Genomic DNA, 22,302 nt, shown 5'->3' on the forward strand with positions numbered 1-22,302 from the left:
TCTTAGTAGCAGCAAGGCAGATGAGAAGTTTAGTAACTGATTCTGCATTATAGTATATATTCTATATAGATATATATATTCTTTTTAGCTTCTGTAAATTCAGTGGCAGAGCTCCTGAAATGGAGCTAGTAACTTCTTACAGTTCAGAAATGAAGTTCTGTAACTGGAGTATTCAATATTTATATGTTTTAGTGTAAAAACAATAAATAATTTCATAGTATACAATAAGGAAACAATTGCATGTTGTGTGTAGTAGCAAAAACATCGTGGACAAAGAGGCTACGTGAAAAGCTAGGTACTTGTCCTAATAAAAGTACTTATTTGTATTGTCCAGATAGCTTTTTGGTTATATAGTGAAAATGTTGTGGTGTTAACAAGCTATTTTTATATGGGAATTCTTCATCGTAGAATTATAGAATGGTTTGGGTTGAAAGGGACCATACAGATGCTCTAGTTCCAGCCTGGCTACCGTGGGATACCTTGATGGAGATAATAGTTCATGTGCTGTGTTGCTTATTGCTGCTTTCACGTGTATCAAGTGTTTTCTTATTTCTTTTGTTTCCCCTTCCTCCCCCAGGAGATGAGGGAGACCCTAAATCAAGGGCTGTTCCAATGGAGGAGGAGGAAGATGATGATGATGACGATCCTGAGAATAGGTATGATTCCATCCATAAGGACTTAAAAAAGATTATAACACACCCTAGGCGTGGGCGCAAACCGGCGCAACGGAAGAGCAAGCAGGTTGTAAAAACCAGGACTGCCTGCCTTGTAAAGACTCGCTCACAGGCTTCCCGCAAGTTTGAACAAGGGGCCAGAAAACAGAGGCCAAAATCCAGAAATGCAAAGAAAGTATTTAGAAGTGTTAGCTAACACACCTTGCATAGGGTGTGTTATAAATGCACTGCAGCACTGTCCATTTTATGTTCCCATTGAAAAACGTGGGTTTTGTGACAAGTGTTTTCATTCAGGCACGTCTAAAACCTACTTCTGACAAATGTGAATTTCAGCTAGTGAGTAGATCTGTGCAATATGCAGTGCTGAGATCTTTACAGATTGCACTTGGTTATTGCTTTTGCCTAATTTAGCTTTTTTTTATTTGAAACGTCTTTTCTCAATAAAGAGAAAACTCTGGAGAAAGCAGTATTACAAATACTTTCAGCTGTTAATTAAAATGAGTTTTTAATCCATTAAAGAAAAACTGAAGTCACTAATGTGTTAGCTAAGGACCTGATTCTACAAGCACTTGTGCGTAGGGTATCAAAGAGACTAAGTATGCATATAAATTTTTAGTCTTGCATAAGTGTTCTCAGATTTGTGGCTTATGTATCGCTTCAGTTTGAGTTCAATAAAAACAAATCTATGTAAGATATAGTTAGTTTATTAAGACATGTCATATTTTATTATTGTAGTTATCAAAATTAGCCTGGCTAGAAAATGTAAAAGCTTCATTTCCTAACGAGTGAATGCACAACATAAAGTATTGATCAGTTATGAGCTAGAGTTTGGTTTTTGATCTTATTGTAGTTAGACTAAAGAGCTGTTCAACAAATTTTTATACAGTATTTCAGAAACTGATTTTTTTTGCCATATAGCATGTATGGGACCAGCTTTGTAGCTTTGCACAATTGCTGATGGAGTCTTTTTCTGCTTCTGAGCCTTACTAGTTTAGAACACAGTATCTGTTTCACGGAGTTGTATCTTTTGGTATATGGCTGAAGTAAATTTTAAAAACACTGGTTTATATCCTTTACGGACCTCAGTTTGGCATCAAAATGGTGCTGATGATGTAGTTTCAGTCATCAAATTTAATCAATTTAACTTTTAAAGAAAGATGCTCTTTAGGGTCTTGACAGCACAGGGTCATAAGCAGAACGTGTAAGCAATGGTAATACAAGTTTTTTTTAAACGATGCTTTAATTTCAGTCCTTTTTGATTTTTTTTTTCTTTTTTTGCTTGTTTCTGAAGTGTTTCTGGTGGATAACTAAGCCAATACACTTTGTCAAAGTTCAGTGTTCACAGTACAAATGTTACTGACAGACCTTCACCATTAGTTTAAGAGTTAACCCAACTGATAATGAACAAATCAGTAATACCAAAATAGGTTCTAAAAATCAGTTTCTGTAATTTCTTTTAAAGCTGAATATTTGTTTAAGTTTATATTTAGGGAATGTTTTGACTATATATTTATGATACGGGGAGGTATTTTGTCAATAAACAGTTTTGTCAACCTTCAGACATGTTAACTGGTAACTGCAGTCTAATTTTACATTCAGCATGCGATGTACTTAGCACCAAAATCAGAGAGATAAAATGTAAAAAGATGGAACAAATTTCCAGAAGTTAAAAGTTTGTTTTTCTGTTTACTCAACACAAAGTGTTTAAATAGTTTACCTACTATTCAGATAAGTTGCCTATTTTCTTCCAGGCCAAAGAGGGTATGTAGTACCTACTGGGTATTTGTAGCGTGGGAGCTTTCATGTTTGCAAGTCTCTAGTTTAGATGTTCTGTTATTTGCATACCTTTGGATGTGCATGACATGAATATTAATAGTCTTGAAATCATTTTTGCCAAAATGCAATATCCAAGTGGGTCATAATATGACAGACAGTGCTGTATGCTTTCATCTTATGTTGTGTAATGATCTATTACTGGTCCTTCTGATCTTTTAAATGGTACTGTTTAATATGTTTGCAGTAGTTTTGTTTATTAAGAAGTAAATAGTGTATTTAATGCAGAATGCCTTTAAGTATTTGATGGATGCAATAAATTTTTGTAAAACATTTTTCTTGTCCAAGCATTTAATTTAATACAACTCTGACAGCTTGAAAATCAGACTGTTTCAACAAAGACAGTACAGTGTTTAGAAGAAGGTGTTTGGCAGTTTTGACTTTTTTAAAACATGTATGACATTCCATCCAAACATTCATCTCCCAAAATATGTTTTAAATGGATCTAAATTTTCAGTAATGTACCAGCAGCCCATTTAATGCAGGAATGCTCTAGTTGAAAGAAAGGTGGCTTTTATTAGCCACGTGATGGGGCTTTTTTTTTTTTTTTGTCCTCAAAGGCTTATTTTGGGCAACTTTATTTCTACATATAATTAGTAGGTATTTATGAACACTACGTGTGAGTTGATATCTAATTGGTAATAATAATACATCACATTCAAATAATATTTTAAACTTTTAAAAAGAAAATTACAGTGTAGCATTGTCTCATCAAGGTTCTTGACAAGCTACGAGTCCATCGTATTGGCACTCTAAAATTCATAAACAAGAATGGTGCAAATTATCCTGTGGACTTAAACTCCACGTCACGAGAGGCTGCACCTACTATTTCATTTTTGCTGAAATGTCTGAAGGGTAATTTAAGGTAGTCATGTGCTGTGAATAAGCAACTCCTAGGTAACTTCCTATTTGCCTCTTGTTTTCAAATGGTATTTTCCTTTAGTGTAAGTTAGAAAATACATGGTAACCAATTCATTTATAAACTTGTGTTTTCAGTATCGTTCTTACAAAAGTGTAGTTTATTTAAATAATTACTTATATAAAATTGAACACACATACTTTTATTCTAGAGATGGTTTATATGTCCTGGTGGGATTATAGCCCCCTTTATGGCACTGCATAAAATGTCCTTCTTACAAATCTTACATTATGTTTAGGTAAAAACAGAGTGGGTCTAGGCAACAGGATGGCAGTAGCACTGTGGCAGAAATGAATACAAAGCAGGGGTTGCTGGAGGTCGCACAGCTCTGTGCTTTTTCTTATTTAATGTTCTTTGTCGTGTTCAAATCTGGTTGGCCAAAAATATGTTCTAAATCCTTGACACGAGTAAATATTACAATATCTTTTGTTTTCTATGGGTGTCTCTGGGAGAATGGGAAGGGAGGAGTTTTCACACTACCATGACTTTATTTTTCTTGGTACTTGCAGTTTGATGTTCCTGCAAATGTTACATCAAGAACATTCCGTTTCCTTGCTTGGAAACCCGGTCACTTTAAATGGTTTTACATCTTAAAATAGAAATGTGCTATATTGTTCTGAGTGACATATTTTAACTTGAAAACAAATTCCAAGAGTTCAGTACTCAATTTCCTCTGTATCATTTAGGCCATGTGTTACATCAGTCATTTTTTCAGATGCATTTACAAGGGTTAATCTCTTTGGTTCTAATATTGCTTACGCGTTTAATTCTAATCACTTTTGTGGTTACATTAAAAGTAGGAATCTTTTAAATTCTGAACATGTCTGAACAATGTGTTACAATTTTTGCCCAACATCATACCAGCATTGAAGAGAATGCAGGTGTTTTTGCTAAGCAAACAGTTCCATTTCCATTTGGTTCAAAGGGGTTGAATCTTTATCCTAGCTAAAATTATGCATCTCAGAGTATAAAAGCATTAACTTTTTAATCAAGATTATGATAATTAATTAGAAACTAATAAACCTGCCCAGTTGGAAGAGGTCAAGATGATTGGTGGTTATGAGGATGATCAGTAGGTAAAGAGCAGCATCTTTTGTTTATGGACACTCTATTTTATGCATGTTTTTTTTTGGTGGATGATGCATTTGCAGTTAATTTTTTTCTTAAACATTTCACGGAAGTAAAGAGCAAATAAAAATGCCAATCTTCTCTTGTTAAGAACCAAAGTCGATCTTTTTTTAAAAATAAATGATTTTTTAAAGGTGACTTATATGAAAGGTAAGTATCATTATCCACATTCAAAGTTCGTTAATTTTGCTAATACAATTGAGCATGACATGAAGTTAGTCAGAGGCAGTGTTACTAGGCAGTACTTTCAGGATTTCATCTGAAAATTTTGCAATTCTTTTTAGCTTTGCTGCTTTTTATCTTCTAACCAAAAAAAAAAAAAAAAAAAAGCTTTGGTGATATTCTTGTTGGTTTTTAAATGAGAAAATTGATCAAACTGCTTCTGTCTCCATTTCCTGGAGTAGGATTCGGTGTTGATAGTTTATGTGAAAAGCTTTCTAAAAAAAGCCAACCGGTGGCATTTCAAGCAATTTCAACAGAAAGTTCTTCAAACCATTAAAAGATGGAAGAAACGTAGTCTTAATTTCTTATATACACACGTTGTGATGATTATTTTAAAAATAAAAAGGCAGTCCCTTTTCCAAATCCTCTGGAAGGACCTAATGCAAAAACTTTCAGAAGCGGATGTTACTTATCTATGGACTTCAGTAAGTGTTCATAGGGTTTACAGTGTGATCTGTTGATATATTGTAGAATTACAAGCTTACCAAGAATGTTGCATTGTAAAGTTTTAATCAACTATTTCAATTACTTCTTTGCAAGCCATTCCTACAAAAAGGAGGGGGAGGCAGAGAGGGGTGTTTTGGATGCTGGATAGTTTGTGACTCATTAAGCAATCTCAAATGGCTTTGTGCTGTTTACTAAACCATTTTACTTCCATCTTTTAATAACAACTAAGTATACATGAGCCGTAAAATCATTCCAGAGAATATTCTACTAAGCTAAAAACAGAAAATACTGTTAGAAGTGTATTTAAGGATGCCTTGGGAAAACTCCCTTTGAAGATTTTTGTTCTAGGGATGTGCTACATGTTGCAAAATGAAATACAAAATTCTTTAAAACTGATTTTATTGTCCTCCCGTAACAGTAACAACTTTAATTTTCTAATGCCTAAGAAGCTGTATTTAAGAGATTGTTGTTCCTCCAGCAGCTCCAAGTGAAGCCTTGATGGTGGCTGAGTTTCATGGGTTTGAAATGGTTGTTTGGACTGGCACAAACTTTCCCGTTGTGAACATTGTGCATGCAGTATACATTAATTCTCCTGAAAGGCAAGACAGACCAGTTCTAACTTAGGGAAAAAAAAATTATTTAACATTGATAACCACAGAATGAAAATTATAATATTTCACATGTTAATACGGGGAAGTCCTGCTTTCATTCTTTCAGGACTTTTCCCTGTGGAAGGAAGTGTTCTCAGATAAGTCCACTATTTTCCTGTGTGTTTGATACATCATTTCATATTTTCCCTTGGATGTATATTCACACAGATTTTTTTTGGTTTGGTTTTTGTTTTTTAATGTTGCAAGAGCACATAAAGAAACCATTTTTCCATAGTAACTTCTTGCATATTAGCAGAAAACATTCTTGTGCTGAGATGAATGAAACTGTGGGGAGCTGAGCAGTTTGTGGAACAGGAAATAAGATTATTATATTCCTTGAAATTCAGGTCCCCTAATGTTTGATAAATCTCTTTTGTGTCATGTATAATTAATTTTTTGCTATATTTACTGTAAGGCAAGTGCTTGTAGTTACATGAGGGATTCAGTGTGTTTTTCCCCCCCCAGGCACTTATTAGATGTTCATCTTCAGACATCATGAGTTGCATCCATTACTACAGCATCTCTTTTGCAATAGAGTTGTCCTACACGTAGTATTGTAACCCAACTGAAGGGTAATTATGTAGATGTAGGGTAATACATATGTTTTAAAACCTGTGAATTAATGCATATTGCAGCAATCCTTTGTGCTTAAAACATGCATTCCATGCTGCATTGTTTTTAAAACTAGTGCTGTTTAATGGTGTAAATTCAGTGCCCTGGGAAATGAAGGCATTTGAATCCCATTGATGTGAATCAATCAAGAACGATAACTTGACAGGGGGAAATGATTTGAGTACTAAGATTTGATCTTCACCTTCTTGTTACGATTAGAATTCACATAGGTGCCTGTCCCAGCAGAGATAACAAGAGATGAGAATGGAAAAAATAGAGCAAATAGACCATGAATACAATGAAATGTTTGTTTCTACGCTTTATAACTATCTGCAGCCTTACTGTGAAGTACTTAACTTTTAACAAGCATGATACAGATCTGCTTTCTAAAAGCAAGTTAACGCAATGTATTTATTTAACCTGAGTTTTTGCTTCTATATCCTGTCTTATCACAGTGACTTTTCATCATATGTTTTTTTGTTCAGCTTTCAAACCTTTTTGTGAAGTTCTGAATGGTATAGGATTACATTTATCGTTCATAGATTTGCTTGAACAATGGAATACATAGTTTTTTCTGTTTTACTTCAAAGAATTGCCAAGAAAATGCTTTTAGAAGAAATCAAAGCCAATCTTTCCTCTGATGAGGATGCATCTTCAGATGAAGAGTCGGATGAAGGAAAAAAGAAAACTGGAAAACAAAATGAAAACACAGCAGATGATGGTGAGCACCAAACGCATCTGGAAAAAAGTGGTGCTGTAGTGCCTGTCATAATTTCAAAGGTCACTTGAGAAATTATTAAAATGTTTTCAATTTTCAACAACAAAAACCTGATGTCGCTTTCTGGTAGACAAATAAATAAAAGACAGTGCACATGATCGTGAGGATTATCATCCCTTTTATGGTTCTGAAAGTGGTTTTTTTTGTTTGTTTGTTTTTGTTTTTGAGGGTTGTTTTTTTTAATAGTCTTATTTTATAGCCAATTAAGAAATTCTGTGGGTTTGTGAGGAATATTCTGTGAAGAACAGTAAGATATGCAAATATACAGGAGTGATTTGGCTAACAGATGTAGTCATTGCAACAGACACTTCAGTGCTCAGGCAGTGTAAAATATGGTTTGAGGGAACAACTCTATGTTGTTGTCTGTATCTTCCTGGAAAAGCAGAGAAATTAACCTAAATTAATTCTGATGTGAATTCTTGGCAAATTTAAGAAAAAAATGACCACTGTGCGTGTTGTACTGACTCTTATCTCCGACAGAAGAGAATGAAAAGGAGGAGGATAATTCCGAATCAGATTCAGAGGAAGAAGACTCAAAGAAGCCCAGATACAGACACAGACTGCTGAGGCACAAGCTGACAGTGAGTGATGGAGAATCTGGTGAAGAAAAAAAGGGGAAACCTAAAGACACAAAAGAGGGGAAACGCAGAAATAGAAGGAAAGGTACACAATCCAAATGTTTCTGTCAAAAAAGTATTTCTATAAAATAACCCCAAAGCATGTCAAAATGTAGATCTGAAAGTCTTAATTTTTAATCTCTGTATAAGCTTCCTTGTGCATTAAATCTGAATTAATTTTTCTGTTTGATAAACAGTTTTATTTAAAACGTTAAATGTGCATGCAGCAGGTTACAGCTCTTTACTACTGTATCCTTGGAATTGGATTAATCGTGTTGAGTCTTATGATATTAATCTTTAATAACAGAGTGAAACCCAGTAGGCCTCACTTGTGAAAATCAATCTTGCCTTGTATGTGATTTCTCCTTTCCTTGGATTGTTAATAGGCCCTTGTGTCACCTGCTTTAAATGTTGTGATCTTTAGCTGACACCAGATGGCACTGTGTAGGGATGCCTGCCTTAGCTTTCTCATTTTCCTTCTTGCATGCGAGAGCAAAGAATTTGTCAACCCCTAACATTTTGAGTCAGTTCTAAACTTGCTATGCCTGAAGAAACTTCAAGCCATAAACACAGTAATATAATTGCCCACCTTGTTAGTAAACTATTCGTCTGCATTATGTGTGAAGTGTGATTATAAAGTGACATCTGAAACATTTGAAAGGAAAGCTTCTATTTAACTAAAAATCATCTTTTTTTCCTAAGTTCAATGCTGTTCCCCATTATGTTCTGTCCTCTTCACTCACTGTCTCTGAAGCTTTCCAATACAATTCTGTTTGCTTATAAATCATGCTTAGATATTTTCATGCAAAAAAAACTTAGTCTTGTTGGCCTAATAGGCTATCAGGACTCAGCTTTTCTGCTCTGTACCCCTTATATTGCTGATACTGCTTCTTGGTATATTGAATGGGTCCAGTACTGTCTGAAGTGAACTTCTACAGTGCTTGTTAACCTCAAATACTTTGTATGATTAGAAAATATCATGTTGCTTCCTTTGCAATAATATTCAACATGAAATCATACTTCATTTTTAAAGTGAGCAGCGATGATTCAAATGAATCAGAGTTTCACGAATCAGCTGTTAGTGAAGAAGTCAGCGAGTCTGAAGATGAACAGCGTCCAAGAACAAGGTATAAATAAAACTTCGCTCTTCTTACCTCGTGTTCGGGTTTTGGCTTTATTTTTCAGCCCTGCTGTCTAGGCAGCGAGACAGTAAAACGTAAAGACTTGTGGTAACTTTGGAGACATTGGATCAGTCCTTAAAACCTTTAATTCTTCTTGTATATGATTTTGTTATCTGCTAATTAAATTTGCAGCAAATGTGAGAATTTTGCATTTGCACCACAGCATGTGGTACATGGCAGTTTGATAAGCCAGTAGGAAAAATGTAGCAAAACAAATAGCATTTTTGTGCCAATTATGTCATTTGGGGAATGGTGGGTTGCAGTAGCAAACTGATACTTAATGAATCTGACCTTCTTCAGAGTTGTCTGGAATAGTCTGTTATTGTGTGTGTCTGGTGAGATGAGGGGGAGGAGAGGATTTGGAAGTAAAACCCCGACTGCACAAAAGGACTATATGTTCTGTTGATTAGCAGTGTAGTTCATGTAATTTTTTTTATCATTGTTTGTCAATGAGGCAATCTATTATTATTTGTCAGTAAGACTGCCTTTATTACAGATCTGCCAAGAAAGCTGAGGCAGAAGAAAATCAGCGCAGTTACAAACAGAAAAAGAAACGGAGGCGTATAAAGGTTCAAGAGGATTCTTCAAGTGAAAACAACAACAAGGTACTGTATTGTGTTTCAAATTAATAAATGGGAAAAGCAGTTCCTGTTTTGTATGCTAATTGTTCAGGGATGTAGGTATCTCAAACAGCCCTGTACAAAGCACAGTAAAAAGTTAAAACTTTTCTCAATGTTAACTGTTAAAATTTGTAAAGTAGCACTGCTATGGGCAAAAACAACATCACATTTCTTGTTTCCTTGTTTAGCTGTTAATTTGGAAACAAAAAGCAAAACAACTTCTAAGTAAATGGAATTTTAAGAAATTAAATATAGAAGATGACACAAAGTAGGTTAAGATTTTTCTAGTAATAAGGTTTCTTTTCCTGTGTAGGGTAGGTGCTGGCTTATCTAGCGGCACTAAATCAGAAGAACAGTTCTTTACTAAGTCATTATTTGATACTATATGATAACAGTACCTTCAGTACTGCTTTTGCACAGCTGCGTTTATCTTTAATATTGCAGAATAGTTAAGGTGCCACTTCCGTTGTCATGCTGACTACCCATTTTAAAAAACAAACAAACAAAAACCAGTATCTTTTTTCCTATGAACTAAACTCTACCAGTGTGTATTGAAATTACTGAGAGCTTATCTGAAAATCAAGGATTTCATGGTCTGTGTCGTAATTCTCTTGTTAATACTTTAATTTGTAATAGAGTAATTCTGAGGATGAAGAAAACGACGATTCAAAATCTCCTGGAAAAGGCAGAAAGAAAATAAGGAAGATTATTAAAGATGATAAGCTTAGAACAGAAACACAAAATGCACTTAAAGAGGAAGAAGAAAGAAGAAAACGGATAGCAGAAAGAGAACGGGAGAGAGAGAAGTTGAGAGAGGTATGTTCTGTTTTCATTGCAACATGGTAGGAAGTTGAATTGCTGATGACATATAAGATGTCATATTTCTACCTCAGTTTAATTTGGTAAGTAATTTTTAAAGTACTTATATGTAGTCTTGTAAGCCATAAGTTTAGTTTGTAGTTTGCAGGTAACATTTTATTTAAGCCTACTGAGATATTTAAAAAGCTGTTCCAGTTGCGTATTTCTTTGCTTTTCCATGGGAAAAAGCAATCCCCCAAAGCAAGCTGATGATGCATGGTAAAGGATTAAAGGTTTCTGTTTACTTAAGTAATGACATCAGTTTTTGCTAAAGCTAGTGTTTGTCAAATGCTTGACATTATTCACTTGTAAAGTATTCCTATGATGTACTGTTTCTGCTTATAGGTGATAGAGATAGAAGATGCTTCACCTCTGAAATGTCCCATTACAACTAAGCTGGTTTTAGATGAAGATGAAGAAACAAAAGAACCATTAGTGCAGGTTCACAGGAGTATAGTTACCAGACTGAAACCACACCAAGTAGATGGTAAGAAGAGATTTAAAACTTTTTTTTTTTCTAATTTTATTTTTCTTTACACTGGCACAGTGTTATGTATGAGCTGAATTAGAATCATAAGAAAAACTCCTTGGCAGGCAAATAACTAAGCATTGTGTTTAATGTTCTATTTTGGAAGATCTGAACAAATGAGATCACGAATAAATACATAGTTCTGTTTTGCAAGCAAAGAGTCCTAGATACTTGAAGTTGGAAGAGTCTTTAGGATCATACAGCTCTCTACACTGAGGCAGAATCAAATATAAGTTAACTATCCTGCTCAGGAGAATCTGTTTGATTTTCATAGTTTTCAGTGAGAATTTAAAAATCTCACAGTATTTTCCTGGCTTTCTCATCCAGAATCTTTTTTCTGATACTTGATATGACTTGAGTGCAGCTTAATCCAACTTCTTTACGTTTTCTACTTCTAGTGCAGAAGGAGAAGAGAATGACCATTCATAGTTTTCTTCATAGCTCGTTCTGTTCTTCTAAATTCTAGAAAGTTCATAAAATATCTTTCCATTTTAGTAAGAATCTTCTGGGCTTATTTCAGCTCTTAACGGGAGGTGCCCTGAACCAGACACAGTAGTTGAATTGAAGCTTCATCTGTACTGAGTATAGCATTGTAGAATACAATTCCCCAGTAAATACATGGCTTAGAAGAAATCACCCAGCAGACCTTCATATTAACGCATGTTGTTATTAGGATTATATTTTCTCTTCCTTTTCAGCTGTCATAGTTCTTAGTTGAATTTTCTTTCTTTAAGCATAGGGATTTACATCTGATCTGTCTTGACAGAATTTCTTCTTGCAGATTACCAAGATCATTTGCCACTGCTGTTCTGTTTCCTCTATTCTGCCTGCCCCCAAGGTTGAAGCCATCTGCAGGCTGCACAGTAATACTCTTTAATCCAGTTGCCACATCTTTAGTGAAAACTGTGAATATAATTGATTTCAAGACAAAGCTCATCTCTCATGCTATCCATCTGACAGAAATTAATAAACAGTTACCCTGAGCACTGCTTTTGTAAGATTTATCATGATCTTACAGTGACCGCTCTTATCAGGTGAACTTTAATAAAATGGATGATTAATAAGTAATTTTTCAACATTTTTTTTCAGGTGTTCAGTTCATGTGGGATTGCTGTTGTGAATCTGTTAAAAAGACAAAGACATCTCCTGGTTCAGGATGCATTCTTGCTCACTGTATGGGTCTGGGGAAAACATTACAGGTAAGGAACAAAAGTCTTAGTGTTTTCTGGTCTGTAGCTTGCTCTCAAATCTGATCCAGCAAAAGGCAATTTTAATGACTTTCAGAACATAGTAAAATTTACTAGGCTGTGACTTGATGAGGGTTACTGGAGAAAAGGATTTGTAAAAAGATTTTCATAAAGAAGTTGTGTTTGGTAGTATGTAGGTGTGCAAGTTCTGATAAGCACTTGTGCTTCCTTCATTTAAAAAAATAACAATTACCTTATTTAATTTCAGATTTGATAGTCACTTAAAAACTCATATGTAATTATAAATGATGTGTAGCTCGCTCACAACCCAGAATAACAAAATGCAGCTGGTAGGAAACAGTTTCAGAAACCTCTGTTTCTAAGCCAATTTAATAACCTTAAGTAGGTTTTGTTCTTTACTGTCTTCTTCATTCTTCTTCATTCATGTGTTGCCCTATAAATTTTTTCTTTTCCTCAGTGGTTTTTGGATTTTGGATTTTTTGCATTGATAAAATAGATGTTTATCTGTTCATTGGGTTCTGTTTTTTTGTTTTATGACAGGATTTTCCTGTCTAAATTCAGATGCTTTGTGCTGTAACATAAATGGTGTTTTGTTATAATATAGACTCTTCTGGATTGGAGGAGGGGAATGCTGGTTTGTTCTCTGTTTTTTTTTTTTTTTTTTGCATTTTTTTTCCAGTAATCTGTTGTGTTTTTGTTTTTTTTTTCAGTAATCTTTTGTATTTACATTCTTATTTCTGGGTTGTTGTGCATCACAAACATATAAGACCAGGAGCTTTTATTGCCATAGCAGTAAAAAGATATGATACACTTTAAATCCTTTTTTTGCTTCTTTATTTGTTTTCTTTGGCTTTAGAGTTCTTTGCTTTCTCAGATCTTCAGGGTCAAGCCTTCAATGTCATTTCAGTGTGTCCTTTATACCACTGAAGACTGCTTCTTAAAACTCTTTAAAACAGAATACTGTCACATTTCTTTAAAAAGATTTCCGTTTTGTTACAATTGGCTTTTCTGCCTTATTGAAAGTTGCACAGTGAACAGCTTCCCATTTCTATTAAGTCTTTAAAACCTGAAGCTCAATCCTCATCTTAAAAATGTTTCTTTTGAAACTGATCACCCAAGCAGCTGTTGTAAAACAGCACTCGTAGCTCTTATTCTTGAGTCTCTTAGAAGATGCTTATGCCCTCTGTCAGCTTATTTTGACCTTCAAAAGAAAGAAAAGATACAGAACAGTTTTCTAGAATACCCCGCATCTCGGTATTCATGCTGCTACTTTTTCAGGGGAACTGGGAGTGTTGAATTCCTTTTCTTTTTGCTTGTTCCCAAGTATCTGTCTTCATGAATTTTGGCTTTGCGTTTAGCCATGTTTAGCATCACTGTGAGCAGAGAACTGGGGCAAGTTGCTTGTCTTGCTGCTGTGTTGCCCAGTCTGTTCCCAAGAATTCCTTTAGCAGAAGTCACTTGACAGAAGAACTTCTCTCTTTTATTTTGGGGAGGAGAAATGGAAAATCTAGAGAGCTCTCAAAAATAAAGGAGGATAACAGTCTTATCAGTGCTTAAAAAGGCTGAAATCTTACACCGAAAGGTGGAAAAGATGGTGCCTTTAGGTGGTGTCATCACTTGCCTTCAAAAAGGAAACTGTTTAATGCCTCTTGACCTGCAGGAAGCTGACCATTAGTGTGTATTTCCAAAAAAAAGTCTGCCATATACTCTTCGTCTAAGATCACTGCTGATAAAAAGCAGGGCTGCTGTGGACTTGTTGTCATTGGCTTCATTGATGCTGTTTCCTCACTTACGGAGAAGGGACTTACTCCCAGATCTACCAGGACAATTGGCTGGGGAAACAAGTCGTTGTGAACATTTTTGATCTTTAGCTTGAGGTGAATCATTAGAAATCTAATTTGCTACTTCTGCGGACACAGGAGATGATCAGAATTGACTTCAGCTTGGGTTCAATCAGGGCCTTCCTCCACCAGGAGCAGTCCTTAGCTGTAAAGTCGCTTGACAGGAGATCTGCCAGGTGCCTCTGGTGAGTTTGAGTCTAGCCAATGTAGCAGCCGGCACGTGTACAGCACTTCATTCCGAATTCCCTCTTCAAATGCTCCGAGTCTGGATGCACTTCAGTCGTTCCTTGGAGTGCAGTCTCTTTGGCGTGGTGATGATGGTTCTCAAAGAGGTTGTTTTCTTCCTACAGTGAGGATGGGATCCTCAAAGCGTCTGTGAGGAAATGCCATATCACTGGCCTCTTCTGTCTTGGTCAGTTGTGGTGAAAGCTTCCCCCATTGGATTGGGAAGCCCTCTCACCTGATCTGAAGGCTCCAGATCTGTTCATTCCTAGAGAGGTCAGTATACCCACGGCCTGGAATTCTGTGCTCTATGAAAGATGTCTCCACGTTTTTGTGCCACAGCTGGATTCATCCGCAGGTGACAACAGCCAGCGTTACAACCTTGGTAGTAACTTAGCAAACCAGATGCTGTATGGTGCTGTTGACAGCTGGTCTTGGACACCTTTATGTTTGGCTTATGAGGCTTGTCAGTAGTTTTTATTGGCCTTACTTGGTGATACTTGGTGTAGTCAGCACATGTGGACGCTGCTAGACCATAGGCTTGGCTTGACTTGATGTCCTCCTTTATTAGAGTCTGGAGATGTGTTCCAAAACAAAATATTTGGAGAGGTATCCCCAAATCTAGCAGGGGGTATCTGTCGTTTTTTGCTGGCGTTAGCTGTGCCTTACTGGGTCAGATGCTTCCTGCTGCTTGTGTCTTCCCTCTAATCCAGTCTTCAGGGTGGATTCTTCCATTTCTGCGTCTGCAGTTGAGCCTTCACGATTCTTCAATTCAGCAAGTGGAGTGGCATAGGAAATACCTAATCCTGCCCTCCTCTGATCTAGTTGAGATAAATTTATTTCAGACTTGCTGATCCTGAAAATCTTCTTTCATGATCAAAGAATTGCAGGATACAGTCACGGGAGCGCTTAGTTGGCTCCCTCAGATTCTTTAAATTCCTGGGATTCCTTTGTAAAGAAGTGAATCAGAGAAAGTTTAACTTTGTTTTTCTTTAGCGTTGTTTGTTTGTCTGGTTTGTTTTTTTGAGTAATACAAAGCTGTAGATGAATAAAGAAACTGCAGTCATTCCCTGGATGCCTCTACGTTCTGCTTAGGTAAAACCAGCTGCAGTCTTGATTGTGAAGCACAGCACATGGGCAGTACAGTGTGTGTGGTTTGGTTTCTTGGTTTTGTTTTTTTAGAACTCCAGCTGCAGCATGCCTCTTTGCTTTGTTGGTGGAAGCTGAGGCAGGAGACCTCACCTCTTAAAACAATCCAGAATCCCACAGAAGAGAATTTTCATACGTACCTTGAAGAGTGTATTTTTACATGCTTAATTCTGATTTACACGTTACGGTTCCTCAGGAGTTAGATCCCAGCTTTTCCTGGAGATTTGCAAAGTAGTGCAGAAGTGTAGAGCTTTTCATTGTGGCAATGGAACCCGGATTACTTTGTACATTTGTACTTGATATACTTTAAGCTTCAGTTAATAGCTTGAAATGTTTAATCCTGGAAGATATTTTTATATGTGATTGCAATCATGACACAGTGGCTGCATTGTGGCTTTTTGATAATCAAATGTTTTTCTGGATCCTGTTTGTAGCTAAATAATCTTTTCTATTTTCCCTTACATGGTTATTTGCCAATCCTCCCACTGTACTCAATAATGCCATTTGTTGTTGTCCTGGTTTCAGTTAGCACAGAATTAATTTTCTTCCTAGTAGCTGGTGGAATGCTGTGTTTTGGCTTAGGATGAGAAGAGTGCTGATAACACCCCGATGCTTTAATTGTTGCAGAGCAGTGCTTATACCAAGCCAAGGACATCTCAGCCTTTTGCTCTGTCCTGCCAACGGGCAGGCTGGGGGTGCAGTAAGAGCTGGGAGGGGACAGACCCAGGACAGGTGACCCAAACCAGCCAAAGGGGTATTCCATACCATCTGACGTCATGCTAAACAATATATAGGGGTGGCTAGCTGGGGGGAGGGGGCCGGACTGCTCGGGGTTAGGCTGGGCATTGGTCAGCGGGTGGTGAGCAATTGCATTGTGCATCACTTGTTTGTACATATTATTATTATTTTCCTATTATCACCATTGTATTATTATTGTTATTATTGTTATTATTATTTTGTTATTATTATTTTCCTGTCTTATTAAACTGTCTTTATCTCAACTCACGGGCTTCACTTTCCATTTCTCTCCCCCGTCCCAGAGAGGGAGGGGGGAGGGTGAGCGAACGGCTGCGTGGTGTTTAGCTGCTGGCCTGGTTAAACCACGACAGTCTTTTTGGCGCCCAACGTGGGGCCCGAAAGGTTGAGATAACGGCAGATCTGACCAGAGTGTGTTAAACTAAAATTGGTGTAAGGATTAGACCTGCTTAATAGTCACTTGTCATAATGCTGATTGCTTTAATCTCAACTCTGCTGCGCCTGTTTTCCAAATTGAGTATTATAGTACATTATTTTCCGTATTTGCTCTCTGTCGTGTTGTTTATCCTCTCCGGGCCCTGGTTTCAGATCATTATGGTACTGTGTGTTGTAGCAATGGCTTATGAGACGATGAAATATCTGGTCATGACTCTAACTTGTTATTTGTATTCAGTAACATCGTCGACTCTGTACTTTGGAAACTGTATCTTGGAAACTATTAGCAATTATACCTATTGTTTTTTTCCATTAGGGAGTCAATCTGTGGAGGGGAAAGGGGAGGATATTTTTTCTTACTTGCTTACTCTCCCTTTCTCCTTCACCACCCCTGTATCCTCCTGGATCACTCTGCCTTCCTCCTTCACCACCCTCTTATCCCCTGAGCTTGTCACAATAGCTCTCCAAGATATTGAATATTCTTGGGATACTCAGACCACCATAGTCTTGTTGTTCTGCCTCCTGAATGCACTTCAGATTCTGCTTAAAGTTAAACAACTACTTGGGAAGCTCATCCGGAGATCTGCCCGGAGGCAGGATAGTTGTGGGTGGCAGGGAGTATGGGTGGATATGGGCAGGCATCTAGAGCAGTTGGCACCCCCAGTGTGTTGGAAATTCACCCCTGAACAATGGCAAAATCCTCAAAAACTGGCAGAATGCTTGAAAAAAAGGTGTCATGATGCTGGCAGTTCCAAAGTAACACAAATCATTGTAACGTGCTGGGGCCTGGCTCATGCCTATCGAGCTGCCATTGATACTGCTATCAACTTAGTGACAGACCCTGCGGCCACTCCAAGCCCTGTGACAGATCCAACGGCCACTGTGACCCCTACGGTGGACTCTGCAGCCGCTCCAGTCCCAGCTCCCGCAGCCGCTCCAGTCCCAGCTCCTACCGCTGCTCCAGTCCCAGCTCCTGCAACTGCTCCAGCTCCAGCTCCTATAGCCGCTACAGCTCCGGTTCCTGCAACTGCTCCAGCTCCTGCAGCCGCTCCAGCTCCTGTGGCCGTGTCAGAGAAACGAGCTGTAGCAGTGCAAGTTGACCCTGCAGAGGGTATTCCAACCTCTGTGGCAGACCCTGTAACAAAGTCAGAGAAACGAGCAGTAGCAGTGCAAGCTGCCCCTGTAGAGAAGGTGAAAAAATGGTATAGAGATTCAGGTCGTTTAGAACGCAGAGAGTCTTCTGCCAATCCAGGTAAGGCTTCTGCCAAAACTAGGTATAGAGATGACGAAGATGACGACGACGCTGGGCCATCAAGGATTCAGGAGGAGGAAGATGAGGATGCCGAAAAATCAACAGTAACTACCCGAAGCCTAAACGAACGCGAGCTACGAGATGTGCGAAAAGATTTTGGTCGCTGTATAGGTGAGCAGCTTGTCACCTGGCTGCTCCGGTGCTGGGACTCTGGAGCCAATTGTGTGGAATTAGACGGCAGGGAAGCCAAGCGGCTGGGATCCCTTGCTCGAGACGCCGGCATTGACAAAGCAATTGCAGATGGAGCACAATCCACCAGCCTCTGGAGGCGTCTCCTCTCAGCTGTGAGGGAAAGGTATCCCTTCAAGGAAGAACTTTTATGTCTACCAGGCAAGTGGACCACTATGGAGAAGGGAATCCAGTACCTGAGGGAATTAGCTGTACGGGAAGTGATTTATGAGGATCCAGACCTCAGACAAACATCCAAAGATCCAGATGAAGTCAAGTGTACACGACCCATGTGGCGGAAGTTTGTACGGAGTGCACCATCATCATATGCCAGCTCATTGGCAATAATGGCCTGGAAAGAGGATGAGGAACCCACAGTGGATGAAGCGGCTGAACAACTCCGGCAGTACGAAGAAAGTCTCTCCTCTTCCTTACAGGCCTGCGTCTCAGCTGTAGAGAAACTTTCTGAAAAGGTTCACCAACTTGAAGAGAATCTATCTTCCTCCCCACTTGAACCAACCAGTGTCCAACGACCAAAAGAGAACACCTGGGAGAAAACACTTTCTGAAAAGTTTCACCAACTTGAAGAGAGATTATTCTCCTCTGTACCTGTACAGAGCAGTGTCTCAGCTATCAGGGGTAGGCGTTCATCTACACAAGGAAGACGATATGGTGGGTATTCACCCCGTGCCACCCTGTGGTTTTACTTACGAGACCATGGAGAGGACATGAGAAAATGGGATGGAAAATCTACCGCGACCCTAGAGGCACGGGTACGTGAGTTGCAAAAGAAAACAATCAGGAAAAAAGGATTCTCTGAAAAGTTTGCTGCTCCAACTTCCAGCAGACAGTCCTTCAAACACAGAAACGAAGAAGATTCTGACCAGGATTAGGGGGGCCCTGCCTCCAGCCAGGAGGAGGAAAGGGACAATCGAGTTTATTGGACTGTGTGGATTCGATGGCCTGGCACATCACACGCACAGAAGTATAAGGCTTTAGTAGACACCGGTGCACAATGTACTATAATGCCATCAAGCTATAAAGGACCAGAGCCCATCTATATTTGTGGAGTAACAGGGGGATCTCAGCAGTTGACTGTATTGGAGGCTGAAGTAAGTCTGACTGGGAATGAGTGGGAAAAGCACCACATTGTGACTGGCCCGGATGCTCCATGTATCCTTGGCATAGACTATCTTAGAAGAGGATATTGCAAGGACCCAAAAGGGTTCCGGTGGGCTTTTGGTATAGCTGCCTTAGAGACAGAGGGCATTAAACAATTATCTACCTTGCCTGGTCTCTCAGAGGACCCTTCTGTTGTGGGGTTGCTGAGGGTCGAAGAACAGCAAGTGCCAATCGCTACCACAACTGTGCACCGGCGGCAATATCGCACTAACCGAGACTCCCTGATCCCCATCCATAAGCTAATTCGTCAATTGGAGAGCCAAGGAGTGATCAGCAAGACTCATTCACCTTTCAATAGTCCCATATGGCCAGTGCGAAAGTCTAATGGCGAGTGGAGACTAACAGTGGACTATCGTGGCCTGAACGAAGTGACACCACCACTGAGTGCTGCAGTGCCGGACATGCTGGAACTTCAGTACGAACTTGAATCAAAGGCAGCCAAGTGGTACGCCACAATTGATATCGCTAATGCATTTTTCTCCATCCCTCTAGCAGCAGAGTGCAGGCCACAATTTGCCTTCACTTGGAGGGGAGTCCAATATACGTGGAATCGGCTGCCCCAGGGGTGGAAACACAGCCCTACCATTTGCCATGGGCTGATCCAGTCTGCGCTAGAGCAGGGGGAAGCTCCTGAACACCTGCAGTACATCGATGACATTATTGTGTGGGGTGACACAGCAGAGGAAGTTTTCGAGAAAGGGAAGAAAATAGTCCAAATCCTTCTGAAAGCCGGTTTTGCCATAAAACAAAATAAAGTCAAAGGACCTGCACGAGAGATCCGGTTTTTAGGAATAAAATGGCAAGATGGACGTCGTCAAATCCCAATGGATGTGATCAACAAAATAACAGCTATGTCTCCACCAACTAACAAAAAAGAAACACAGACTTTCCTAGGTGTTGTGGGGTTTTGGAGAATGCACATCCCAAATTACAGTCTGATTGTAAACCCGCTCTACCAAGTAACCCGTAAGAAGAATGAGTTTGAATGGGGCCCTGAACAACGACAAGCCTTTGAACAAATCAAGCAGGAAATAGTCCATGCAGTAGCCCTTGGGCCAGTTCGAACAGGACCAGATGTAAAGAATGTGCTCTACACTGCAGCCGGGGAGAATGGCCCCACCTGGAGCCTCTGGCAGAAAGAACCTGAGGAAATTCGAGGTCGGCCTCTGGGGTTTTGGAGTCGGGGATACAGAGGATCTGAGGCCCGCTATACTCCAACTGAAAAGGAGATATTGGAACATATGAAGGAGTTCGATCTGCTTCGGAGGTGGTCGGTACTGAAGCGCAGCTCCTCCTAGCACCCCGATTGCCAGTACTAGGCTGGATGTTCAAGGGAAGGGTCCCCTCTATGCATCATGCAACTGATGCTACATGGAGCAAGTGGGTTGCACTGATTACTCAGCGGGCTCGAATAGGAAACCCCAGTCGCCCAGGAATATTGGAAGTGATCATGGACTGGCCAGAAGGCAAATACTTTGGGATATCATCAGAGGAGGAGGTGGGTCGTGCTGAAGAAGCCCCGCTGTACAACCAGTTACCAGAGAATGAAAAGAAATATGCCCTGTTCACTGATGGGTCCTGTCGTATTGTGGGGAAGCATCGGAGATGGAAGGCTGCTGTATGGAGTCCTACGCGACGAGTTGCAGAAGCTGCTGAGGGAGAAGGTGAATCGAGTCAGTTTGCAGAAGTGAAAGCCATTCAGCTGGCTTTAGACATTGCTGAACGAGAAAAATGGCCAGTTCTCTATCTCTACACCGATTCATGGATGGTAGCAAATGCCCTGTGGGGATGGTTACAGCAATGGAAGCAAAACAACTGGCAGCGTAGGGGCAAACCCATCTGGGCTGCTGCATTGTGGCAAGATATTGCTGCTCGGGTAGAGAACCTGGCTGTGAAAGTACGCCACGTAGATGCTCATGTGCCCAAGAATCGGGCTACTGAAGAACATCAAAACAACCAGCAGGTAGATCAGGCTGCTAAGATTGAAGTAGCTCAGGTGGACCTGGATTGGCAGCATAAAGGTGAATTATTTATAGCCCGATGGGCCCATGACACCTCAGGCCATCAAGGTAGAGATGCAACATACAGATGGGCTCGTGATCGAGGGGTGGACTTGACCATGGACGCTATAGCACAGGTTATTCATGACTGTGAAACATGTGCTGCAATCAAGCAAGCCAAACGGTCAAAGCCTCTTTGGTATGGAGGACGGTGGCTGAAATATAAATATGGAGAGGCCTGGCAGATTGATTACATCACACTCCCTCAAACTCGCAATGGCAAGCGCCACGTACTTACAATGGTGGAAGCAACCACCGGATGGCTGGAAACATATCCGGTGCCTCATGCCACCGCCTGGAACACCATCCTGGGCCTTGAAAAGCAAGTCCTATGGCGACATGGCACCCCAGAAAGAATAGAGTCAGACAATGGGACTCACTTCCGAAACAACCTTATAGACACTTGGGCCAAAGAACATGGTATTGAATGGGTGTATCACATCCCCTATCATGCACCAGCCTCCGGGAAAGTTGAACGATACAGTGGCCTGTTAAAGACTACCTTGAAAGCAATGGGCGCTGGGACGTTCAAAAACTGGGATACGCATTTGGCAAAGGCCACCTGGTTAGTCAATACTAGGGGATCTACCAACCGAGCTGGACCTGCCCAATCAAACCTGTTACGTACTGTAGATGCGGATAAAGTTCCTGTAGTGCATGTAAAAAATATGCTGGGTAAAACAGTCTGGGCTACTCCTGCCTCAGGAAAAGGCAAACCTATTCGTGGAATTGTTTTCGCTCAGGGACCTGGATACACTTGGTGGGTGATGCAAAAGAACGGAGAGGTCCGGTGTGTACCTCAAGGAGATTTAATACTGGGTGAGAATAGCCCATGAACTGAATTGTACCATGTTAATTAGTATATTATACTGTATGTTATCACTACCATGATTACTATAGG

At 39.5% G+C, this 22,302-nt stretch overlaps 1 protein-coding gene across 14 annotated transcripts in view; it reads left to right on the forward strand.

Moving 5' to 3' along the window:
* The window catches only part of ATRX (ATRX chromatin remodeler), a 91,803-nt gene that overhangs the window by 30,873 nt on the left and 38,628 nt on the right, over window positions 1-22,302 (forward strand). For 12 of the 14 annotated variants that reach the window (XM_027464959.3, XM_027464961.3, XM_027464962.3 and 9 more), the window contains 8 exons: window positions 578-656; window positions 7,076-7,206; window positions 7,744-7,926; window positions 8,914-9,007; window positions 9,558-9,666; window positions 10,318-10,497; window positions 10,885-11,026; window positions 12,158-12,267. In XM_027464959.3, the coding sequence (XP_027320760.1) occupies window positions 578-656; window positions 7,076-7,206; window positions 7,744-7,926; window positions 8,914-9,007; window positions 9,558-9,666; window positions 10,318-10,497; window positions 10,885-11,026; window positions 12,158-12,267 (1,028 nt within the window). The remainder of the gene's footprint in view (window positions 1-577; window positions 657-7,075; window positions 7,207-7,743; window positions 7,927-8,913; window positions 9,008-9,557; window positions 9,667-10,317; window positions 10,498-10,884; window positions 11,027-12,157; window positions 12,268-22,302) is intronic. The other 2 variants (XM_027464960.3, XM_027464971.3) reach the window with 1 other exon arrangement.

The sequence above is a fragment of the Anas platyrhynchos genome, chromosome 10 (assembly GCF_047663525.1).
Source record: "Anas platyrhynchos isolate ZD024472 breed Pekin duck chromosome 10, IASCAAS_PekinDuck_T2T, whole genome shotgun sequence".
In the NCBI taxonomy this organism is placed as follows: Eukaryota; Metazoa; Chordata; class Aves; order Anseriformes; family Anatidae; genus Anas; species Anas platyrhynchos.